The 22430-nt window shown below is 35.8% G+C and overlaps 2 protein-coding genes across 3 annotated transcripts; both read right to left on the bottom strand.

Annotated features, from left to right (window-relative positions):
- Positions 1–14035: 14035 nt before the first annotated feature.
- LOC114173116 (GDSL esterase/lipase At2g03980) lies at positions 14036–16004 on the bottom strand. Of its 2 annotated transcripts, none has more exons than XM_085669687.1 (5): positions 15671–16004; positions 15474–15598; positions 15166–15387; positions 14623–14875; positions 14036–14406 (listed from the first exon to the last, which is right to left on the bottom strand). In XM_085669687.1, the coding sequence occupies exons 1-5, from the start codon at positions 15915–15917 to the stop codon at positions 14189–14191; spliced, it is 1065 nt and encodes a 354-aa protein (XP_085525813.1). In that variant the 5' UTR covers positions 15918–16004; the 3' UTR covers positions 14036–14188. The 2 variants fall into 2 exon arrangements, with proteins under 2 accessions (XP_085525813.1, XP_085525814.1); XM_085669688.1 differs by having other exon boundaries at positions 14036–14394.
- Positions 16005–19496: 3492 nt separating this feature from the next.
- On the bottom strand, positions 19497–21663 carry LOC114174534 (uncharacterized). The gene is made up of 5 exons (XM_028059370.2): positions 21287–21663; positions 21100–21157; positions 20922–21005; positions 20397–20538; positions 19497–20311 (listed from the first exon to the last, which is right to left on the bottom strand). The coding sequence occupies exons 1-5, from the start codon at positions 21609–21611 to the stop codon at positions 20033–20035; spliced, it is 888 nt and encodes a 295-aa protein (XP_027915171.2). The 5' UTR covers positions 21612–21663; the 3' UTR covers positions 19497–20032.
- Positions 21664–22430: the final 767 nt, after the last annotated feature.

Raw genomic sequence — 22430 nt, 5'->3', positions numbered from 1 at the left:
GTTTTACGAAAACTGCACGATCTAGGAAAAAACGGTAGCGCCTAGCGCCCAAAATCAGGAGCCTGGCGCCTGGCGGTACAAAGCCAGCGCTGGGCAATCCCTGTTCCGCAAAAAATACGAAAAACAACATTTTTCATGAATTAGAGCACCCCTCGCATCTCTGATATGGCGCCTGGCGGTAACTAATGTGCCGTCAAGCGGTTCTTGTTGTTCCAGGAACCCCAACCTTCTTCTCTACACCTATGAGCTTTAACCAATCCCCAACTACTTTGTTTTCCATTGATTTTTCGATTCAAAGGCTACACTCACAGGTTTAAGATCATGGTTCGTTCCTATGGCTCCCAATATACGAAAACCCCTTACCTTATTCCGCTTAACTTAATGTCAAAACAACAATCTCAACCCTAAATAATATTAATTCGATTTTCATCCAATTTGACTGTCACTCACATGTAATTCAATTATGTATGATGCCCAAACACTGAGAATCAATAAGGACTTCCCATTTCCTCAATCAGAATCACTCCAGAACGCGTAAAAATATCAAAATCAAATGAACAGGTTCACGTTGCCTGGCGGGTGTTCATCACCGCTAGGCACTTCATCAGAAAAACCCAAAGAATGGATTATGAGCTTGCATCGCCTGACGGTCCGCAACATGCTGCCAGGCGGTTCTTGTTAGGAACCCAGAAACAACCTAGAAAAGTATGTGGCGCCTGGCGACTATGAATAGCCCGCCAGGCGGTTTATGGAAAATTCCCAAAAACGCAAATTTTAATAGAACAAATGGAGGTTCATGCATAATTATCACATACTCATTATACAATTCATGCACAAATATAAAAATTAACGTGTAGAGCTCCCCTAACTTGGTTCCCTTGGCTTAAATTTTGGAATTGTTGTGAATTCTCTCTTGATCCTCAATGATCTCCCTTTGGCTTTCTCTCCCAATTCAGCTTCAAAGCTTCACTCCAACCTTACTACTCTCAAAATTCGTGTTCTATTTTCTGAGTACATTCACAACTTGCCAAAACCCTTCTTCTTACCTCACATTGGCCTTTTAAAGGTGCCTTAAAGCTAGATAATTACCAAAAACGAATTTAAGGTTTAATGGCAATGTTTATTATCATTCATTGATTCTTTATGGTCCGTTTTTCAGCCTTCCTTGGCTGCCCATGCATCTAGGGTTTCCCTTAACCCTTCAAATTCAAGCCAAAACCCAAAATAGCAAAAATAAAGTTTAATTTAGGTTCTCCAAGGCTTAAACCCCTAACCATACAAATGCCAAATAAATGTTCAACCATTTAACCAATTCATGTTTCATGATGACTAATATAATTAAATGGTTATATCATTTCATAATCATGCTCAACATATATTTAAAAATAAAAACAAATAAATAACACACAATTGGCATACATGGGACTTGAACTCAAGTCCTTTCACACAATTAAAGTAGTTTCAACCACTTAAGCTAGTACTTTTCCACATCATAGCAATCCGCATTAAATGCCTTAAAGGCTCATACTGCCCACATTTATTAAATAATTATTTAAATTTCTCGGGTCTTACATGTTCTAATTTCCTGTGATGATTGTTAAGTAGTTTTTAGGACTTTAATTTATGTACTATGTAAACAAGTTTGAACTTATTTTATTGTTATCAACCATGATTCTTTCTTATGTTTTTAAATCTATTTTGTGATTGAAATATGTGAGCTTGGTTATGAAAAAGATTTGTCACATTTTCACTATATAAAGATTACTTAATGATTATAATAAAGATTTTTGTTTCAACATTATTTATATAGAAAAAATCTCAGAGACATCATTCATTCATAATTTTTAGTTTTGTTAAAGCGAGAGTAACATATGTCTAAGCACGTAATATGGTAATATGGTAACGAGGGTAATATGGTAATCTCATATCTTATCCTCAAATCACCCCACTTCAAGTGAGATTAAAAAATGGTGCATCATGCAAATTTGTTCCTTCTCTCGTCGTTAAATCGGCGAAAATGAGCACAAACCAACCTTGCAAATCTGCGCTCTCAATCCTTATGAGTAGTAAATCTACCTAAGAGAACACATCATAAATCTTCGACGACGACTCATCATCCAAATGGTCTCACTGATGGCCATGCCAGCAACAACCACACCACCATCATCTTTTGTTCCTAAACTCAAACTGAAAATCCCAATGCTTCACCGTCACACTCATTTTTGAACTGCAATCCCCTTCACACTATTGCCAGCTCTCGCCACCGTCAATCGCCGACGAGGATGCCACTAGATACGCTGATGAGTTCATCAATGTTAATGTTCTTTCCTCACCTTTGATTTGTAAGATCCGAGAAAATTAAATAAATAAATAAATATTTATTAATATAAATGTGAGAAAAATGATCTCTGAGAAAATTCATGCAGAGAGTTATGACGAGTAATAGTACTAACTCAAGTGGTTGAGAGTACTTGGTTATGTTAAGAGGACTTAGGTTCGAGTCTTGCATATGTTTGGCTAGTGTGAAATAGTTCTTTTTGCGTTCATATTATTTTGGCTATGAGAGGAGATGCTATTCACCTTGTAATTTAATTTTCGTTTTGTTTATCATTATTTTTTTAAGAGCTGGAAAAGAGAGGTGAAAGGGGAAATTAGGGAGGAGAACGAAAATAGTGGATACGATTGCGAAGGGGATTGTTTTGAGTGGATCAAAATCTGACCCAAGGAGTACTCAAAGGATTAGGAAGAGTGCTTTGTGAGAGAGGGAAGGAATTGGGTCATGTTTGGGATCAAGAAAGGACTAGGATTGCAATTGGAGTAAAGAATCCAAGTAAGGGGAGATGTTTTATGTGTTTAATTTTTTAATTGCATGTTTGTGTGGTTTGTTGAATGCATTGAAGCCTTTTTTTTCCCTTCGTTTTCGCGTTGAACATCACCTTTATGGGTTTTTTCCCAAAAACAGACTAGCGGTATTCATTGCTTGCCAGGCAACTATTACAACGCGTGCTAAATTTTTGGGTTTTGCTAGAAATCGTTTTGTGACACGCAAGGCCCGCCAGGCGACGCGAGGCCTGGTAATCTATTTTTTGCGTTTTGGATGGATTTTGTGATACTATGGGATCTTTGTACATTTCCTAATTCATGTTTAATTGCATGAAGGCATAAATTATTGGTATTTTCCATGTTTGATGTTACTTGGATGATTTTATGATTGTACAATCATGGGGGTTTAATTAGGATTTGAGAATGAACTGGGAAATTGATTGAATGTCCAAAGTTGTAATGATTTTAGGTTAATATGTGATCATTGAATATGCACAAATTCTGGATACATGATTGTAATGCATTCCTCGTGAAATTGGATGATTTGATTAAATTTTGGGTTCTTGTAGGTGTAGAAATAAGAGTTTTGCCCAGGAACTCTGATGCACCGCCTAGCGACAATTATACACCTTTAGGCGATGCCCATAAAACGTGGCAGAATAGATGGTTGTTGTGTGCTGTTGTGGGCGAGGTGCTTAGGCGAATGATTATGTACAGATGCATGTATTAAAGATATAAAATGGACATTATGCTATTACATTTTTTTCTAAGTGATGACATAGTTTAAGTGGGGAATATATGTGGATATAAATATGCTAGTGAGGCATGTGAGGAATGGATTTTGAGTCATGTTGAATGATCTATATGTAACTTGTCATTTTGTAATGTGCTTGTGATGATTTGAGTGTGCTAAAAATATGTTCTATAGTGCCTAAACTAGTAAAAACTCGTACTAGTGTAGTTCCTAGCGGTGGGGACTGGACCGCCAGGCAATGGCTACAAAATAGAGAGTTCTTGGAGCGTGTAGCGCCGGACGATGTAGTTTGAGCTACCAAGCGATAGCCACAAACCAGTGGGTCCTAGAATGCTTGAGCTGGGTGGTGAGTTGTGACCACCAAGCAGTCTGCAACACCATTTTGCCAAGCGGCCCTTAGGCTGCGCCAAGCAATAATGTAGGGGTAGTGGACTGTTGTGTGGTGTTTTGCATGGTTTGGGGTGATGGTCTTGGTTTGGAAGGTGCTTGGATCCTTTTACGAGCGGTGGTTCGTAATGAATTGTGAACACGTCACGATCTCGGGCGAGAGTTTCATTGTAAGATCCGCTAAGTTTAATTATTAAATAATTAATTAATTAATTAATAAATGCGGGCATTAGGAGCCTTTGTGACATTTAATTCTGACATGTATGACGTGGAATAATACTAGCTCAAGTGGTTGAAAGTACTTGGTTGTGTGTGAGGACTTGGGTTCAAGTCTTATGTATGCCATTTATGTGCTTTTTAATTTATAATTATTTTAATTATGTAATTGTTTTATATAATATGTTATTTGTGGTGTGTGATATTATATTCTTAAATGAGTAAGAATTATCATGAAACATGAATTGGTTGAATGTTTATGAATTGGTTTGACATTGGCATGGTTATGGGTTCGAACTTTGGTAAATCTAAATTAAATTTCCTTTTTGCTAAAATTAGTTTTGGCATGAAGGTGAAAGGGTAGAGAAAACCCTAGCTGAATGACCAGCCAAGAGAGGCTGGAAAAACAGTCCATAATGACTAATTGAATGGCAATTATCATGAACATTAAGCCATTTTCGTTTTAACACATTAAACTACCATTAAGGCACCATTAAAAGTCAAATTTTGAGTGAGAAGGAAGGTTTTCTGTGTTGCCATTGTTGCTTAGTGAAAGGAGTACGAAATTGGAAAGTGTTCTGTGATAATTGAGTGAGAAGGGGAGCTAACGTGGGAAAACAATGGGCGTCCATTCTGGTCAAAGAAGAAACCAAGAACCCCAAGTTTAAGCGAAGGAATCCATGTTAGGGGAGCTTTACGCGCTAATATTATGTTTAAGTCTGATTGACATGTAAATATAGTGTGATTATGCTTGAAATTATTTTATTCCGTTTAATCTAGTGTTTTTGGAAATTTCTAGAAACTGTCTGGTCGGCGATGAACTGCCACCAGATGACCCTTTCCTTTTCCAGGCCATTCTGGGTTCCTGCAGAGGAACAGCCTGCCAAATATAATGTAAAATAGTCAATTTGACAAACTTTGAACCGTCCTTGCCCACAATTGACTAGTTGACCAATTTGGACTCCTTGACTATCCATTGATAGGCTACCACGTGTCAGAGTAGTCTCTCTCAAATCAAAAATATCTTCCCTCCATTAGGGTTTCACTGCCATGAGTGGTTGCGTGAAGGTTACGGTGGTTGTCGTAGTGGTTGCAGAAAAAGCCGGAGGTGCTGGGTTCGCGGCTGTTACGGAAAGCTGGTGATAGGTTCGCGTTCCAGAGCTGCGGTGGTGGTTGCACAAATGGCTCGCGGTTGCAGGTCACGATGGTGCTGCCATTGAAGGATTGACCAGCAACGCAATGATTTGGAGGGGACAAAGCTGCGAGGACGACGCAACGGAGCTCCACTTTGGTGGTTGCAGGTTGCGAGCAGTCTTAGCGCAATAGTGTGGTTTCGGCATGAGCATGACGGTGGTGGCAGCGTGATGAACGGGGAGGACGAGGCACAAGTGCAGTTGTTGTTAGAGGTTCTCGTGTTGGAGGTTTCGTGCGAGAAGATGGTGGCAGCGTTGGTGCAGGGGCTGCTGGAGGTTCTCATGGCAAAGGTTTCATGCGAGAAGATGGTGGGTGGCGTGGAGGAGGCAGGTCGACGGCGGTGCGGTGACAGCTGGCATCAAGTGCGGCAGCTGCGGCATGAGCATGACGGTGGTGGCAGCGTGATGAACGGAGAGGACGAGGCACAAGTGCAGTGGTTTCGGCATGAGCATGACGGTGGTGGCAGCGTGATGAACGGGGAGGACGAGGCACAAGTGCAGGTGTTGTTAGAGGTTCTCGTGTTGGAGGTTTCGTGCGAGAAGATGGTGGCAGCGTTGGTGCAGGGGCTACTGGAGGTTCTCATGGCAAAGGTTTCGTGCGAGAAGATGGTGGGTGGCGTGGAGGAGGCAGGTCGACGGCGGTGCGATGACAGTTGGCATCAAGTGCGGTAGCTGCGGCATGGGGTGAGTGAGAGAGAAGGAAGCTTAGGGTTAGGGTTTCTGATTGTGTGAAGAAGAGAAGGTGATGAGGTGTCAAGTTGTAATTGGTAATTTTAGTGAGTGGAGGATTGAGGACGTGACAAGTTTTAATTGGTTATTTTAGTGACTAGAGGATTGATGACGTGACAATTTTTAAGTGGTTATTTTAGTGAGTGGAGGATTGCCACATGACGTAATCTGGTTGAATGGAGAGTGTAAAAAGTAGGGGTGTAGAACAGAGTTAGATGACACAATTGTAGGATGGGTGTGTAAAATAAAAACTAGAGGTTAGAGTTGTCAAAATGGGTTGGAACCCGCGAGTCAACCCGACTCACTACGGGTTCGGGCTGGGTTGCGTTGAAATTATTTTACAAATTTCAATACGGGTTGATTTTTGACCCGGCTCATCCGGGTTGAACCGTGGTGAGCCGGGTTGGCTCATCAACCCACAGATAAAAGGTCACACAAGTGTATTAAAGTTTATTTAGATTTTAATTAGAATTACAATTTAGTTTTGATTGAAAAAAATAAAAAAATAATATTTTTTTTAATTATGTAAACCTGTGAGCCAACCTGTTTAACTCGCCAACCCGTGGTGGGCCGGGCCGGGTTTGAATTTTTTTGGCTTGCTAAAAAGTGAGTCGGGTGGGGTTGGCTCACTAAATCATCAACCTGTGGTGGGTCGAGCCGGGTCGGGCCAGGTTACCCGTTTTAACAGCTCTACTGGAGGTGCATTTAGCTCCTGAAATCTTCTTTTCCAGAATTAGATGGCCCAATTGTGAAAGGGGTGTGTAAAAATGAAAACTGGGGGTATATTTAGCTCCTGAATTATTCCTCTGCAAAATTCTGATTTTGGGACTTATTTTGTATCTTGAAATATTCTAAATTCACACTCTTAAGGATCTAAATTAAATTCCAGTTGCATTATTAAACGTTAAGAATATCCAATAAAATATTATGCGACTAAAATCAATTTTTAAGCGCAAAAATGATATTAAATCCCCAAAATTTAAACATTTAATGAGGGCAAAAGTTTGAACTCACCACACCCGTCAGGCGGTCTGGAAGCGGGTTTCGCATGGCAGTCTCATGAGCAGCGCCAGGCGATATTGTTGTAGCAAAATCATGTTTTGCTCGTTTGATTTACATGGTCTACAAGGCTTCTAGGATATCTTAAAGGTTGACTTGCTGGTGTTCCTTGAGTGGTGGCTCGGAACATATCCCTTGAGTTATGGCTCGAAATAACATCTCTTGAGTTGTGGCTCGGGATGGCGGATGAACACGAGGAACTCTTGAGTTGTGGCTCAGGTTGGCGAGTGTTGCCAGTGTGAGTGTGCACGTAGCGGTGTGGACGAATGGGTCTAGTTAGATTGTCCTCCTCAGTAATTAACTAACGAGTTTGGGAGTCTTGGGACGTTATAAATGTTATTCGTATTGGGAACTCCACCTAGCGTTACGGTGTGTGATCCGTAGCATGGTTTCCTGCACGTGCTCTATCAGTTGTGGCATATAGGTGTGGCAACAAGACATCTTAAGGTACTCACTAGAAGATGTAGAACAGGGTTGACATGGTAATGGCCATGTGTGGGAAATCAAAGGATGAATTTTCTTTGGTGTAGTTGTGATATATGTATATGCTTGTATATATATGCTTATATTATTGTTAGTTCACCCTATCTGCTTGTGTTTGGCGATGATCGTGTACACGGTATACGTGAGCAGATGATGTTGAAGGTGGATCTGGTGAGGCTTAGAGCCAAAGCGGGGATAACTTGGGAATTTATCAGAGTTTTAATATGCTTTTGAATTAGTTGTAAACTTTTAAATTATCAGACTTGAGTTTTGTAATTGGATTTATAATTATGGATTTTTATGTTTGAGTTATAGTATAGGTTTTGAGATTATTTATTACTACAATAAAGTTTTAAATTTCCCGCATTTTTGGGGAAATGATATTCAATAAATGAAGTTATTATTTATTTCTTTATTTTATTTATTTAAATCCGTAATTATCCGGTCGAGATGTTACATTCATTACATTGGGAATCTTGTGTGAAAATACAGGTGGGAGGCTCGTATTGATTAACTCCACTTGATTGTTACGAGGGACAACTTCATAACAAGATGATTCCACACGTGTTGGACTACAAGCGGGAAGTTCGTAGAGGTTGAACCACGTGCGGCAGGTTCGTGGAAGCATTAGAATTCCTATAACCAAGATTGAGTGTGTGCTCGTCTCATATAGGTTATGAGACCGCGGTGGCGTGGTATAAGGGATTTTGAAATTTACATAAGAAAATGGTAAGTTATTTTGGGTGAGGGTTATTTACTTTCTTTATGTATGTTTTAATTATGAGCTTACCCTTTTTATGTGTTTGCCAATGATCGTGAAACTTTTTACACGAGAGCATACAATGTTTAAGGTAGTGCTGGTGATCCTTAGACTGAAGTGAAGGCTAGTGGTTGGGGTTCCTTTTAGGATCTGTTTTGACTAATTTTTAATTTTTAATTAAATCTATTTTGGAACATGGATTTTGTAATGTGTTACATTGTGGATTTTAAACTTGCGCGCGATTTATAAAGTTTTAATTTTTCCGCGCTTTGGGAAAGACATTTAAATGCTGAGTTTTTTAAATTATTATTTTCTTTTATCTACTAAATTAGTAATATCTGCCTAGGATGTTACACGAATCCCCTCACACTGTTGCCAGCTCTCGCCACCGTCAATCGCTGACGACAATACCACTAGAGACACTAACAACTTCACTAATGTTAATGTTCTTTCCTCTTCTTTGTTCTCATGCAAGGTTCAAACAGAAGCCATTAGTTCTCACTGTAGCCGCCCTTGCAAACCTAATCCACCTATAAGTCTTGTTGCTTCAATCGTCGACAGTGAAGTCGCCATAATCGTCGACATCTTCTTCTTCTCCAACTCTTTGCAAAAACACCAGTGCCTTAGCCATATCATTTTCTCTCAAATGAAACAGAAAAGCACCAGCCAATGCTCCTTCTTCGTGTTGCTCATACTAGATTGCCACGAGTCTTGCACGTTGCCAACGGTAATCGATTTGCCATCATCGCTACTACCTACTAAAGTTCGAAGCCGAAGCTTTCATCTATTTCATTGGTTCTCACCAAAAGTTGGAGTTTGGAACTACTACTCCATTGTTCTTGCCAAAGAAAGTTGGTGCTCATATTTTTCTTCTTTTCAAAATTACTAATAATCTATCTCTTTTTTTCCTTTGATTTTATCTTAATGAGATTTTTTTTTTGTTTTTGTTGTTAACTTTCCATAGAACATAAAATGGATGAATATCTTGAGATGTGAATGGTCACCGCCCTTAAGCATTTATCCACGATGTATTCGCAAATCCCCAAGGGTACTACAAGATCTTCTTGGATTTCTCTAAGGATACAAAACTAGCAAGAACTACTATGTTAATAGAGTAGAAAATAAATAAACCCAAGTTTATAAAATAATACGAGAAGGGATAAGAGAGCTGAAACGATTAAGAACGGTGAATTTTTCCAGTGTATTACCTTTGGAATGAGAAAGAGGCTTTCTATATAGAGAAAGGAAAGGTTTGTTCCGTAAGGCAACAAGCTAATAGAACACAACAACCCTTTTGGCCAACAAAGAAACTCTGCCATGTTCTCCTTAATATTAGGAATTGGTGGAAGTGACATGATATAGGATAATCTTGATTCCTTTCAATATTAGGAAATATGGTGAGGGTGGATTAAGAAAGCCAAGTGAAAATTCCCATTAGACATTAAGATACCAAGCTATCTAGATGTGAATGTGCATTTCACAAGGCTCTAGAGAATAAGAGAAATGGATGAGCTCAAAATCAAACTAAATGTGCGAGAACAAAGTAGAAACCAAATTGAAACATAAAAAGAAAAAAAACATAAAATAGAAAGACAAGAAAGGGAGAATGTGAGAAGCACACCACTACAAGGCTAGGTTAGAAGCCATGGTAACCTTGAAGATAAGTGGAAACTGCCGCAACTTGAGTCTAGGCTCAAGATAAGGCTTAAAAGTATTCACTTTCAAGGGAGGAAACTCTTACAAGGTTAAACACAAAGGGGTCTTTAAGTTCCCAAAATCATCAGCCCTTTTACAAGTAGTAGAGTACCCCTTTTATAGATGTTTCTAGAACTCTTCAAGGTGGATTCTTGACCAAGTCATGTGGTCCCTCATTCTAGATGCTTATAGAATGCTTTGCTCCTTCTCTCTCTTCTTCATGTGCTCTACAAAATGCACCACCTATGCCACCTTCTTTAGGATATTAAATGCCCTATAAAACAAGTAAATATGGATTAGCATGTTGGCTTAAGTTAATCTTAAGTCAACAAGTCAAACTTAGACCAAGGTCAACAAGTCCAATAAGGAAAGTCAACAAAGCCAACATTAGGGAATTCAAAGTAAGGAATAAAAAGAAATGGAAGGGATTAAGGAACTTCCTTTCTTCTAAGCATATGCCATGGACTGTCATCCTTGGTAGGGGTCAAGCCTTCATCATGACGTGCAACTTTGGAAAATGTGGGCATTGCTCCAAAACATGTTCAATTGCAACAAGGAAAAACCTTTTGCAATATATACCTTATTTTACAACAATCCCCCACATATTGCAAAAGGTAAGAAAAGAGAGACGAAAATTCAAGGTCTCATATAAGATGTAATGCATTAGATTTGGTATAACAAGCTGCAGGAACTAGTTATAGACTAAGAAACTTAACACACAATGTAGTTGGTATATCAAGCTACATAAACAAAAACACTTGATATGCATGAGCGGTTTATCAATCACAGTACACCTCCACAATTCTTGTTGTTATCACTGTGTTACGCTTATTAGGCCATATGCGTGCTCTATATTCATGAGTGCTCAAGAGATATGTTAATATCTCATGCAAGCGGCCCCACTCGTCACTCATATAGGTGATTTTATCAAGTGTATGCTATAAATCATACACCACTCGTAAAGGATATGAAAATCATTAATTACAAAGTCCACTAGCTCAAGTCATCTCGACATCTAGCCTTGGCCAACTCGGCTCGATTTTGAGCACGAATCACCTTGACTCGACCTCCGGTCTAAGCCTAGTCAACTTGAACTTCAGTGTGAGCCTACTCAACTTGACCTTCCACTTACTGACTCATCTTGAACGTCGACCAGGGTCGACTCATTGAAACTTTGACCTGGATTGACTTGTCTCGACCTTCAGCTAGGGTTGACTCATCTTGAGCTTTTGTTAGGCCAACTCAACTTGATCTTCGACTTGGGTCAGCTTGGATTGAGCTTCAGTCAAGGCCAACTTGTTTAGACCTCTAACCAACACCGAGTTGTCTCAAACTTCGACCAGGTTTGACTCGTCTCAACCTTTGGTCGGGGCGTCTCGGTTAGACATTCAACTTGAGTCGCTTCGCGTGATCTGAGGTTCGACATTTAACTAGGGCCCATTTAGCTTGACCTTTTGTCTATGTTGATTCTTCTTGACCTTCGTCCTAGTCTGACTCATCTTAATGGTCGACTTGTGTTGATCTTCGATCAAAGCCAACTTATCTCGACCTTCGGTCAGGGTTAACTCTTCTCGACCTTCGACTATGGCTAACTAGTCTCAACCTCTAGCTAGAGCGACTAGTCTCAAATTTTGGGACCTTCAGTCAAGGTTAACTTTTCTTGACCTTCGATTATGGCTGACTAGTCTTAACCTCTAGTTAGGGTCGATTAGTCTCATCTTTTGGTCAAGGCCGATTAGTCTCAACCTTTGGCCAATGCCAACTTGACTAGACCTTCCGCTTGAGTTGACTCGCACTAGTCCAAAAGTGATATATAACGTCTATTATTTAGGATATATTAACTAATGAGGCCAGCATCGCTGTTAATCGGCAGAATCTTGCTCCAACTGATGGTGAATCACCTGAACGACCTTTAGATGTCGATTTGTTCGGTGAAATCGACTGAATATGTAGCGGAAGACTCATACGAGTTCCAGTGGGGAATTCTCACTCGAAACTCTCATTGTTCTGGTACAACCCGACGAGGTGAAAACCTAGTCTAGGGTTTACGGTTGAGCTAAGACGAAAGGAGAAAAATAAACCACTCTCATTCATCAAAGTTGCAATTACAATAGATGGCTGACCTTTTATAGTAAGAAGACCATCATGAGAGATTTAACGGAAGGAAGAAAAGAGAACGCCGTCTAATAAAGGACCTAACGGCAGGAAGGGTGATTGGACAAGAACCCTATCGGCTAAGGGTTCGGATGCTGGTTGAAAACCTAACAAGGGCAAGTGTTGAGACGTATGAAGAGGAAACAGACGCCTAACATCTGGTATGATGAAAGGAACCCTAGCATTAAGAGGCGCAACCTTCTTTGAAGAGAAACCCTAACGTCATATGATGAAGCATGAAGAGTAAAGCGACATCATGAACCACGCATGATTGGATTAAATGTTGGGCTGCTCGTGAAAGGTTGGCCCAATAGTGGGTGACGTTGAACATATGGCCTTCCCACGTGATGCGCTCATTGGTGAATCATGGAAGAAAACGTGGCTGAATATGATGCTAAGGTTATTGCAGATTGGGCCTAAGCCCAATGACATCACGCATGTCTTTTTGAAGACAAGCTGGATCACGAAAGTAGTCTTTATCTAAGTGATGCGCTGCTGGTAGATATTGGGCTGCATTTTAAAAAAAAGGACCAATTTAGAACAAACATTTATTTAATTAAAACAAACGAATAAAAGAAATGGACCTAGACATTGGCCCAAACTATAAGCCTCGTTGGGATTACATCATTAACTGATATACATACAACCGATATAATAAATTAAACATATTTTACATCGGTTAATTGACAACTGATGTAATATATTAAGTGATGTAGATACAAATTATGTTCGTCGATGCTATACCATCTCATTATCACTAAAATCACCAGAGTGTTTGGCGTGGAGGTTAGAGACACGAAGCTGTTGGAGCACAAAGGTTAATGCCCACTAACATTGTAGGTGCGAAGGCTAGACACAAGAGGTTGGAGATTAGAGCAAATCTACAACGACGAACCACTACATCTGTAACAATGCAAACTTTATTTATTAATATCCATCTATATTTATAATTTCATAATTCAATATAATCTTTACTTTTAATAATAAAACATGAGCTGAAGTGAACATGTTGAATTTCGAAGTGAATGTGCTGAAGTTCGAAGTTTATGTGCTGAAAATCCAAGTTCTGTTTTAAAAGTATCAAAGTAAATGGAAAAAGATGTTGGAAAAGGTTTGGAAGTGAAGTGAATGTGCTCGGAATAAAGTGATTTTGGAAAAGACGGGCCATGTACTTTGACAAAAAAAGTAAAGAGGGACACAAAAATTAGAAATTGGAGAACGATCGATTTCACAATGAAAAAATAAATTCTTAAAAAATGACATTTCTAAATGATATATTTTTTTAATAATGTCACGACAATTAATAATATGACACTTAAAAACATGATATTATATATGTAAAGTATGACAGTTATGAAAATGTTATATTATATTACAAAAATAACACGAAACCACAGTATTTAAAACGCTATTATATATATATATATATATATATATATATATATATATATATATATATATATAATTTTTTTAAAATACCCAATAATTTCCAAATATCCTTTGAGTTTGGTGCACATATATATGGGTAAATAGTTTGTCACTTTTAAAAAAAATGCCAAGGAGATGGTTTTTGCAACCTTCAAGACCAATACTAAACTCCTCGTTGATCTTGAAAAATATATCCCTATTAATGCCAAAATAGTGGGAGCAGGCTTAAAGGCAAATTATAAGCATTGTGTAAAGTTTAGGCAAACATCTTCTTTCTTAGAAACTTTACCATTTGTTCTCACTGTGTTTGATATAATGACAAGGAGTAATCAAGAAATCCCAAGACCACTGAAATAGTTTGTAAGACATGTTTTTTAGTAAACAATCCATATTTTTTGAAACAAATAATTCTATAATTTCAAGTGACGGATTGTTATAAATCTTTTTATTTGATAATTATATTTTATGCACAATCTCCTTGTACTTTCTATCATCTAGTAGTGCTTGCTAGAACAGTTTGAGACCCCAGGGCTTGCAAATAATCTTCTCATTGAAGCAGAGCCGCGCATATTCTTGGTTTGCGATTTGGGAAGGGTGGTTTTGATCAAAGAAAAGATGAGTGTTTCTGTTTGAACAAGGAACACTGCTGGGCTGACATTTCAGATCACCATAAATGGTATTGGGGCAACAAGGTTTCCATGTTTCCACTATCCCTGCAAATAAAACTAAATATCAGTTATTCAAGTGTTATATATATTATAAATCGACCTAAATTCACCTTACATATTAAACTATATCTTACATATTAATTTATTCACAAGTTAGTTTTAATTTTTTTTTAAATTGATTTTTTTTCTTGAATTTTTGCATATTGAAAATGTTTGTGAAGATTTCTCCAACAAACTTATGTTGATGATGAATGCATTTTGGTTTCTTCTTACCATAGTAACTTCCGTTCAGTCGCATTTTCTTAAGGAACCCATAGAGATCTGCATGTATAAAGGTGAAGCCAGGAAGCTTTGATTGGAGCTGATGCAGTACTTCATGCAACCTCTTATTATAAAAGGTGATTCCTTTGTTTATTTTCCCATCACATTTTCCTATTGGTCTTGTGTGGATAGCTTTCGACGGAAAGCAACCAGCTGGGGGAATGTTGTTTACTAAAAATTTTCTTGCTCCTAGGCTATACATTCTCTGCAACAAAACAAAGACATGAAATATGAAGAAATGGTCGGAAGTTACATGCTACTAAATCATATATTTATTTCGATCTTATCTTATAAATGAATTTTGTGAAATTGATATAGAAATTAGGGTTCATTGAAGTTATTATCTCATCATTATTGAGTTCTTTACACCGCTTAAAATCTAATTCTATATTCAACATGTTCATTCTTGCCGGAAAAGTTATGAAAAAAAGCAATCAGAGATAATATTTTTAGTAACTTCGTTGTCAACTCTGTAACTCATGAAATATTATTTACCTTGATGCGCAGGGTGATTTCACGTAGAAGGAAAAAGGCAAAGCTCTTGTTGCCGCGGAAGGTTCCGTTGTGGAAGTAATCATTCACACCCGTAGAGACAAAAAACAAGGATTCAGAAATATGCTTCTCTAATTCTTCATTCTCGGTGAACGTCTTTGGCAAATTATGCTTAATAGTCCTATGGAAGAACTTAATTTGTTTGTCTAGTGTCAAAGACGTATCCTGCAACCAAAAGGGGTACATCATGTTAAAGACAAAAAGTACCTGAATGATGATGAACTTCAAACACAGGAGCCACATTAACTTACGTTGTTGGTATCTGGCAGAACACCAGACCCAGCAGATGCATAATTAATGCCCGTTCTTACTTTGTTCCTGTGATGCTTCGAAAGTCCCAAGTAAGGAGGGGTTAAGGGTAGTCCTAGATGTATAGCTGCATAAAAAGTCATAACTTAGAAAGATTAAAGATGGTTAATATATTACTAAAATGGCAGAGTAATGTTACCAAGGAAATCAGCGACAGTTTTTCCATTTGTGGCTCGGCCTGTAGGTTTGCCATGCATGAAGTCTATACCATAAGGCAGAAAAGAAGGTCCAGCAGTTGGAAGATGGTTGTTGTTTCCACAATCAACGAGAGAGTCACCAAAAACATACAAAGCAGGAGTGTGTTTTGTGGGATATGATGGTGCTGTTGATGATAAGGGTAAGACCGAAGCTAACACAAAGCAAAGATTGAGATAACAGGTTTTCATCTTGAGGCCACCAGATCTGGAACGGTGCTCCACAGTAACGATGAGCCACCGGTTTGGGCGAATTTTGTACAAATACCTTCTTTCGTTCTTCCATACCTGAATTTTATATATTATATGGTTTTCTTTTAATTTTTTTAAACAACAGAAAGTCTTTTTTAATTTATTTATATAATAAAGTTAGAAAAAAATATTTTGATTGTTAGGAAATTTATTTATATTTTCAAGAAAAAAGTTATAGTAAGGTTTTAACATTAAGTGTATGTTTTTTGTTGTTACAATGATACTTTGTAAATAGAGGTTGAATGTAGTAATTCAAGAAAACTTTATACAATTACATTAATTAAATTAATTAATATCCATGAATTAATATTAATGAACATTTAATAAAGAATGATAAAAAAGGTAACATAGGAAAAAAAAAGTATGTTACGTCATTAATTATGGTGTAAATAAAATGAATTTCGTATTGAAGTAACCAATCTAGAATTTTGTTTCTATAATTCAGTCAGAATAAAAGTTAAATTCCTGGACCCACGTCATAGTTATGTAAGAAACTGAACTTGTTTGTTGTTTCAAGGTAGGAATTCGATTTGCTGGAATCTGAATCATAAATAGCATATCCAAACTTTTTCCCTTTGATCTATATCCAGGTTATCTTTTGTTTTACAAATAATGTTTTTAAAATTTAATTTATTTAATTAATATATAAATATTTTCAGTTGTTAAAATATATATGTAAAATATTTATTTATGGAAGTCAATGACAGATAAAAAAAATTCGAAGGGACAAAAATTATATATTTAATTATTATTATTATTATAATAAAAATATTAATAATTGAATAATGAAAAAAATTGTACTTGAAAATTATTATTAACTTTAATTTTTAATTTTTAATAAATTTGTTATTAATTAGAAGTGTATTATTCAAAAAATTTAAAATATATTACAAGTATAATCATAGATGATAAAAATTTGAAATATTGGAATATAATGAGAAAATATTAGAGTTCTTATATTTAAAAAGAAACATTGAGGTTATTATTACATCACTCATGGTTTTAATGAAAATAGTATGTATTTTTTATATAAAAATCACCCAAATAGGTAAATTTAAAAAAATTATCAAAATGATAAATTACGGTGGAAAACACAAGTATACTTTTGAATACATTATTTCTTGAATTTTAGTGAAAAAGACATGTATGAAAACATGAAATTAACTTTTTTAAAATGGACAAATTTTGTGTCCTCATGCATGATTTCTCAGCCTTGATTCATCCAATGGTTACATAATGGTCAAAACCTACATCGACATTTCAATTTATATAACGCAGTGTATCGATATTGATATTTTAAAATATTTCACTGATACTTATTAATAAAAAATTTAATATAAAAATTAATAATACTTTTATGGACAAAATTTAGAAATTTTTATATTGAAAATTTTTAATATTTTTAATTTCAATTTAGATCGACAAGTAATCATATATTTATCATGTTTTTAAAAAAATTTGTACATTTTTTAAGATGTATATATCACGTATCATATTTATATATTATTTTCAAAACATAATATATATATTTGATACACGGGCATCATAGGTTGAAACTATTGGCTACATGGCTCTAATAAATTGTTCATATTTTTCTATAATTTTGGTTTGTGTCTTTATCAAATTTTACGCAGAACAGTTTGAAAAAGTGACTTTTATTAAATTTAAAAGATAAATATAAACAAGAGTTATATATCGAAGCAAAGTTTCTTAACTTTGACATTTTATTCTAACACAGCTTGTCTATTTTGGTTATTTAAAAAAAATTACCATTTTTATAGAAAGAACCTAAGCAATGAGCCATTATATTCTTACCCATAGTGATGGACAGTGATGGCTAACAATATTTGTGGATACAACAAGATTATGTTTCCTCTTGGTTTTAGTAACAAATATGCAATTTTGCTCTTAGTATGAAAACAAAAAGATATAGAGATGTTGGATCTTAAGTAGCTATGAAGCCACCGTGATAAAAACTCCTTCAGTTAGTAACTTTTTAAGGGAATAATTAATTTTTCACGCCACATGCAAATTGTAGTGTATAAGCTTGTTGGACTTTTAAAAAAAATATGACTATTATATCTAGTTTTAAATGTTTATTGATTCATATCAAACCAAAACAGTTATGTTTGGAATTTTTCTTTTAAGATTATTTGATTTGAGCTGTTTTTACATAGCCGAAATATATTCATTCAACACGCATGTTTACCTTGTTCCAGACTATATCTCTCCTTCTTTAGAGTTGCAATGTCCTCGGTTAGTCGGTTCGAGTAGTTTTTGTCACTTGATCTTGTTAATATTTGGTTGGTGAGTCTGCATAGCTATTCTCACACTCAAGTCAACAATATATAATAGGCAATAAATGTTGTAATGATTGGATCAAATGTCATATCTTGTTAATAATGTGTATTTAAAGTTCCTAGGCTTTTGTCCTTCATGGGTCTAGGTTTCATAGGTATGTCCTGTATTAGAGTTTCTTAAGTAGTCATTAGTTACCTTGATCTTCTATTAATCATCTTTGATTTAGGGAATCTGAGATTACACCCTCCTATTTTGATTTTGGAGCCGGAATCATCTCATGACGAACAAACGTTATATGTAGACGAGACAAAGTAGATGTTAGGTATAGACGATATAAATGAGTTAGAATAGACAATATAAATGAAATTTTATTATTTTATTATTAAAAAACTCGAGTTATAAAAAGAAAACTAAGTAATCGAGTTTCATTTTATAAATACTACCTTCTCTAAACATACTCTTCTCTTTCTCTTGATTCTTTGTAAGTTTTGACTGAGTTGTTCATTCGTTTGAAGCTTCGAGAGTATAGAAGTTTTGGTGTAGATGACTATCATTCAAATTAATCAAAGACTAAATTCATGTAAGTTTGTTTGATTAATTCAACCGTGAATCAACTGAAGAATCAATCTTCTTCTTTAATTATTTTATTCTCATTCTTTTTAGCATCATCTACAACAACCCCTTTTACTTTATTATGATTTCTATTTTATCATTCTTCAATCATCCTCGAAATCTGGTTTTATGTGATTATAATTGAATTCATTTAAGAGGCAACTTTGGGTTGACTAATCTTATCTATACATAAAATTTGTTGACATTTTATGCTTTAGACAACTAAGGACCTCAAATTGGACAATCTATTCTTCTATTAGATGATATCGAAAACGATAGCGATCAAACACATGGATACATTTCGAAACATTGCACATATTCGTTAATCATGAGTCTCTCTTTGTGGTGATGATCTTAGATATAGATATGAAAAAAGATGTTTGTCTTTTTATAAGGACTCTCGAGAGAAGAGGTTGTTCAAGATTGCAAATATTCGACAAGTATTGTCATTTCTCTGCGCTATATATAAATAACAATCTATTCAATTTCCCTTTGAGTTTAGTTAGGTTCTGAAATCATGTTATGTTGATGAAACTAGTTTGCTTTAGTAATATAGAAATCATATATAAAAAGATTTAGAGATAATGAAAAAGCAGACTAAAAATCAAAACAAGATCATGTTCATTTACTAATTGGTTCGATTCACTTACCAAACCAAACATGTAATGTACAACAACCAAGGCTTCAACACTCACTCTCATCATCACTCAAATTCAATGGCAAGCAAGCAACCCTCTTCCATTTATTGACAATGGCAAAGCTTGACTTGATCACCGTGGAAATAAGAGAACGAAAACTGACCCCAAAACCCAAAGAAAAAAAAAGGGACTGCAAAGCATGCATATTGTTTTTCCTACAAAAACTTAATAGCTGATGATACAAAACAAAGAGAGTACAAATTGTGCAAGTAAACTGCTGAATGTTACAAAGAGAAACACCAAAACACATTGTTTAACACACTCTTTACATTCCTTATTATTGATAGAATTCTTTTGTAAATCACAAAATTGTAAGTCTCACTTTATATATATGTAATGAGTCTTACTTGTAAATTTGTGTTTTTGAATAAAATTGAACCAATAATAGAAATTGTTCTATAAAGAGTATGTTAAAAAGTGTGTAGTTAACACTCCTCGAATATGTTACAAATGTCTCCAAGGCCTTTGTGCAAGCCTTACACATTCACTGTGCCTATGACAATCCACAAGATGATCAATTGTCAAACCCGCAGCTTGCATAAAAGAATAAACAATCACAGGACCCAAAAATTGGAAGCCACGCTTTATTAAGTCCTTACTGATCGTATCTGCTTTTGAAGTCCTTAGAGGAACATCTCTTGGGAATTTGAATCTGTTAATCACTGGTTTGTGATTTACATAACCCCATATATAGCAGCTGAATGATCCACATTCCCTCACAATCTGTGGGGTAAAATATATGATTAAGTCACAGAAAATCCAATCACAAAAAATTTGATGTACATCAGATTAGTGATTTTGTTCTTACCGTCATTATGCATTTCGCATTGTCTACTATGCACCTTACTCTGCAATCGGGTAACAGAATTTCTTTGTTTGATGCTATTTCCATGATTTCTTTCTCCTCCATTTTGGCCACAACAGTAGGATCAAATCCACCAAAAACTTGTCTGTGTCATCATCATGCATAACATTTTAGAGATATATCAATGAATACAAATGGAATTTTTTCTCACACAATATGTTGTCAAGATACGAATACAATACGGACATGAAAATACGACTAAATTGTAAAAATATAGGACACAGGATACAATGTGTATATACATGTTAATTTGAAATTGTCAACTAACACATCATTAACTAACACAAAAATAAGTTTAATCTATCTATCTAATATCCAAAAAGCGAGAAATAATGATCGTATCAGATTTATTCCATATTTTAATCATTAAAATCATGTCAAATACAAAATTATCTTTTAAATTAAACATAAACATACTCTGTCCTACAAATATAGTACATGTCCGATACGTGTCAGAGCATTATTTACCTTAGAATTTTCTTTCTTTTCAGAATTTCTGTCCAGTTGTAATCTATCAGCAATCCTGACAGCGTAAGAAGCTCGAACAATTTTCTGTTTCATGAATCAAACCACAGTGTTGGATCGTGCTTACGATAATTATCTCGATACTAGAGCTTATTTTACACAGTAAAGAAATGTTACTTACTTGTCATCATAGGCTGGGACCCCCCAACACTCATCGTGAAATTCTATGTAAGCTTTATCTGCGCAAGTTTTATATATCAATTCTGAATATTGTCAAAAGTCAAATCATACAGTGCTGGAAATAGAAAAGTGACACTTTTCATTGGTTTTGTATTGAATGTCTGCAATGCAAAAGAAATTGATCATACCACAGTTTTTTGTGATCCAATTGCATCTTCTGAATTCACCAGTTTGTTGTTGGTGAGGAGCATTAGTAATAGTAACTGCTGGTTCTCTTCTTTGATCACGAGGTGAAATCAAATTCAATGCAAATTGAAAATTGTCATCTGCTAGATTCAAAGAATCTGTTAGGGAAGAGTCATCTGAGTTTTGTGAGAATGATGATGATAAGGAGGATATGGAGGAAGTTGAAGAGCTTCTGTGTAGTCTAATAGGGTACACTTTGTTGAGTTGCTTGGAGAAAAAGATTTGGCTCAATTTTCGTGACTCTTGGGAACTAGTTTTTTTCTCCATAGCATGCCTTCTTAGACGAGGAAAAAGTGTATAGTTATAAATGGGAATGATGTCAAAACGGGTTGGTGCTCATAACAGTGAGAGATTCAAAAGGAGATGGATGGCAAGTACGAACAATTGTTTAGTTGGTTGGTGAAATGTGAGTTTCAAGTTTTTGAAATGTTTGGGCTTCTTAGATTTTAAGAAATATTTAAGCCTGTAGCAGAACCCATTTTCATAAAATTAATAAAAGACACTTCTGTGTTTGGCAACATTTGTAATCAAACTATTAACATCGTACCATTCTCACTTACCAAATCTTTTGAATTACTAGTATGAATATTACTCTCAATTATAAACAGATTACAAGGCATGTGATTAATTTATCGGCAAGTGTGATAAATAATATAAGATATTATTGAAGAAGATGATCACCACTAAGTCATTGAATATTAATATTTTTAAAAGGGTTTTGTTTGGTTACTCGAAATGATAGCATAGAGAGGTTAACTAGTTGAAAGGTAATGAGAAGACAGAAGAGTGACAGTAGTTGTGGAGTTTGTCTCAGAGCAATTCATTCTTAACTCTTACTCATAATAGGCCTTTTAAGTCTGATACATACTTGTTGCCAATAAAGACAGAGATATGTCATCCTTTTTCTAATTTCACTTAAAACAAATATAGCGTTCTTAAAAAAAAATAAATAAATAAATTAGCAAGACACGAAGCGACTGCGTTTGACATGTTGCTCGCTTGAACGGTAGGTAACCTTGGATTCTTGACCAGTGAATGTATGTTGTACTGGAACTCCTTTTCTGACGTATCATTCACATTTTATCA

This window comes from Vigna unguiculata, chromosome 2 (genome assembly GCF_037176805.1).
Source record: "Vigna unguiculata cultivar grain cowpea cultivar isolate G323 ecotype 2 chromosome 2, ASM3717680v1, whole genome shotgun sequence".
Lineage (NCBI taxonomy): Eukaryota > Viridiplantae > Streptophyta > Magnoliopsida > Fabales > Fabaceae > Vigna > Vigna unguiculata.
Note: the sequence above shows the minus strand (reverse complement) of the source record. Positions and strands in the feature narration are given on the sequence as shown.

What these genes read in the sequence shown, in the direction of transcription:
- LOC114173116 (XM_085669687.1), bottom strand. Translation starts at nt 15,917, where the DNA reads ATGAAAACCTGTTATCTCAATCTTTGCTTTGTGTTAGCTTCGGTCTTA. An exon ending in AACTGTCGCTGATTTCCTTG is followed by an intron (nt 15,599 to 15,670) that starts GTAACATTACTC and finishes CTTTTTATGCAG; the next exon opens with CTATACATCTAGGACTACCC. An exon ending in ACTGAACGGAAGTTACTATG is followed by an intron (nt 14,407 to 14,622) that starts GTAAGAAGAAAC and finishes ACTGATATTTAG; the next exon opens with TTTTATTTGCAGGGATAGTG.
- LOC114174534 (XM_028059370.2), bottom strand. Translation starts at nt 21,611, where the DNA reads ATGGAGAAAAAAACTAGTTCCCAAGAGTCACGAAAATTGAGCCAAATC. An exon ending in GTCCCAGCCTATGATGACAA is followed by an intron (nt 21,006 to 21,099) that starts GTAAGTAACATT and finishes TTCATGAAACAG; the next exon opens with AAAATTGTTCGAGCTTCTTA. An exon ending in AAAAGAAAGAAAATTCTAAG is followed by an intron (nt 20,539 to 20,921) that starts GTAAATAATGCT and finishes ATGATGACACAG; the next exon opens with ACAAGTTTTTGGTGGATTTG.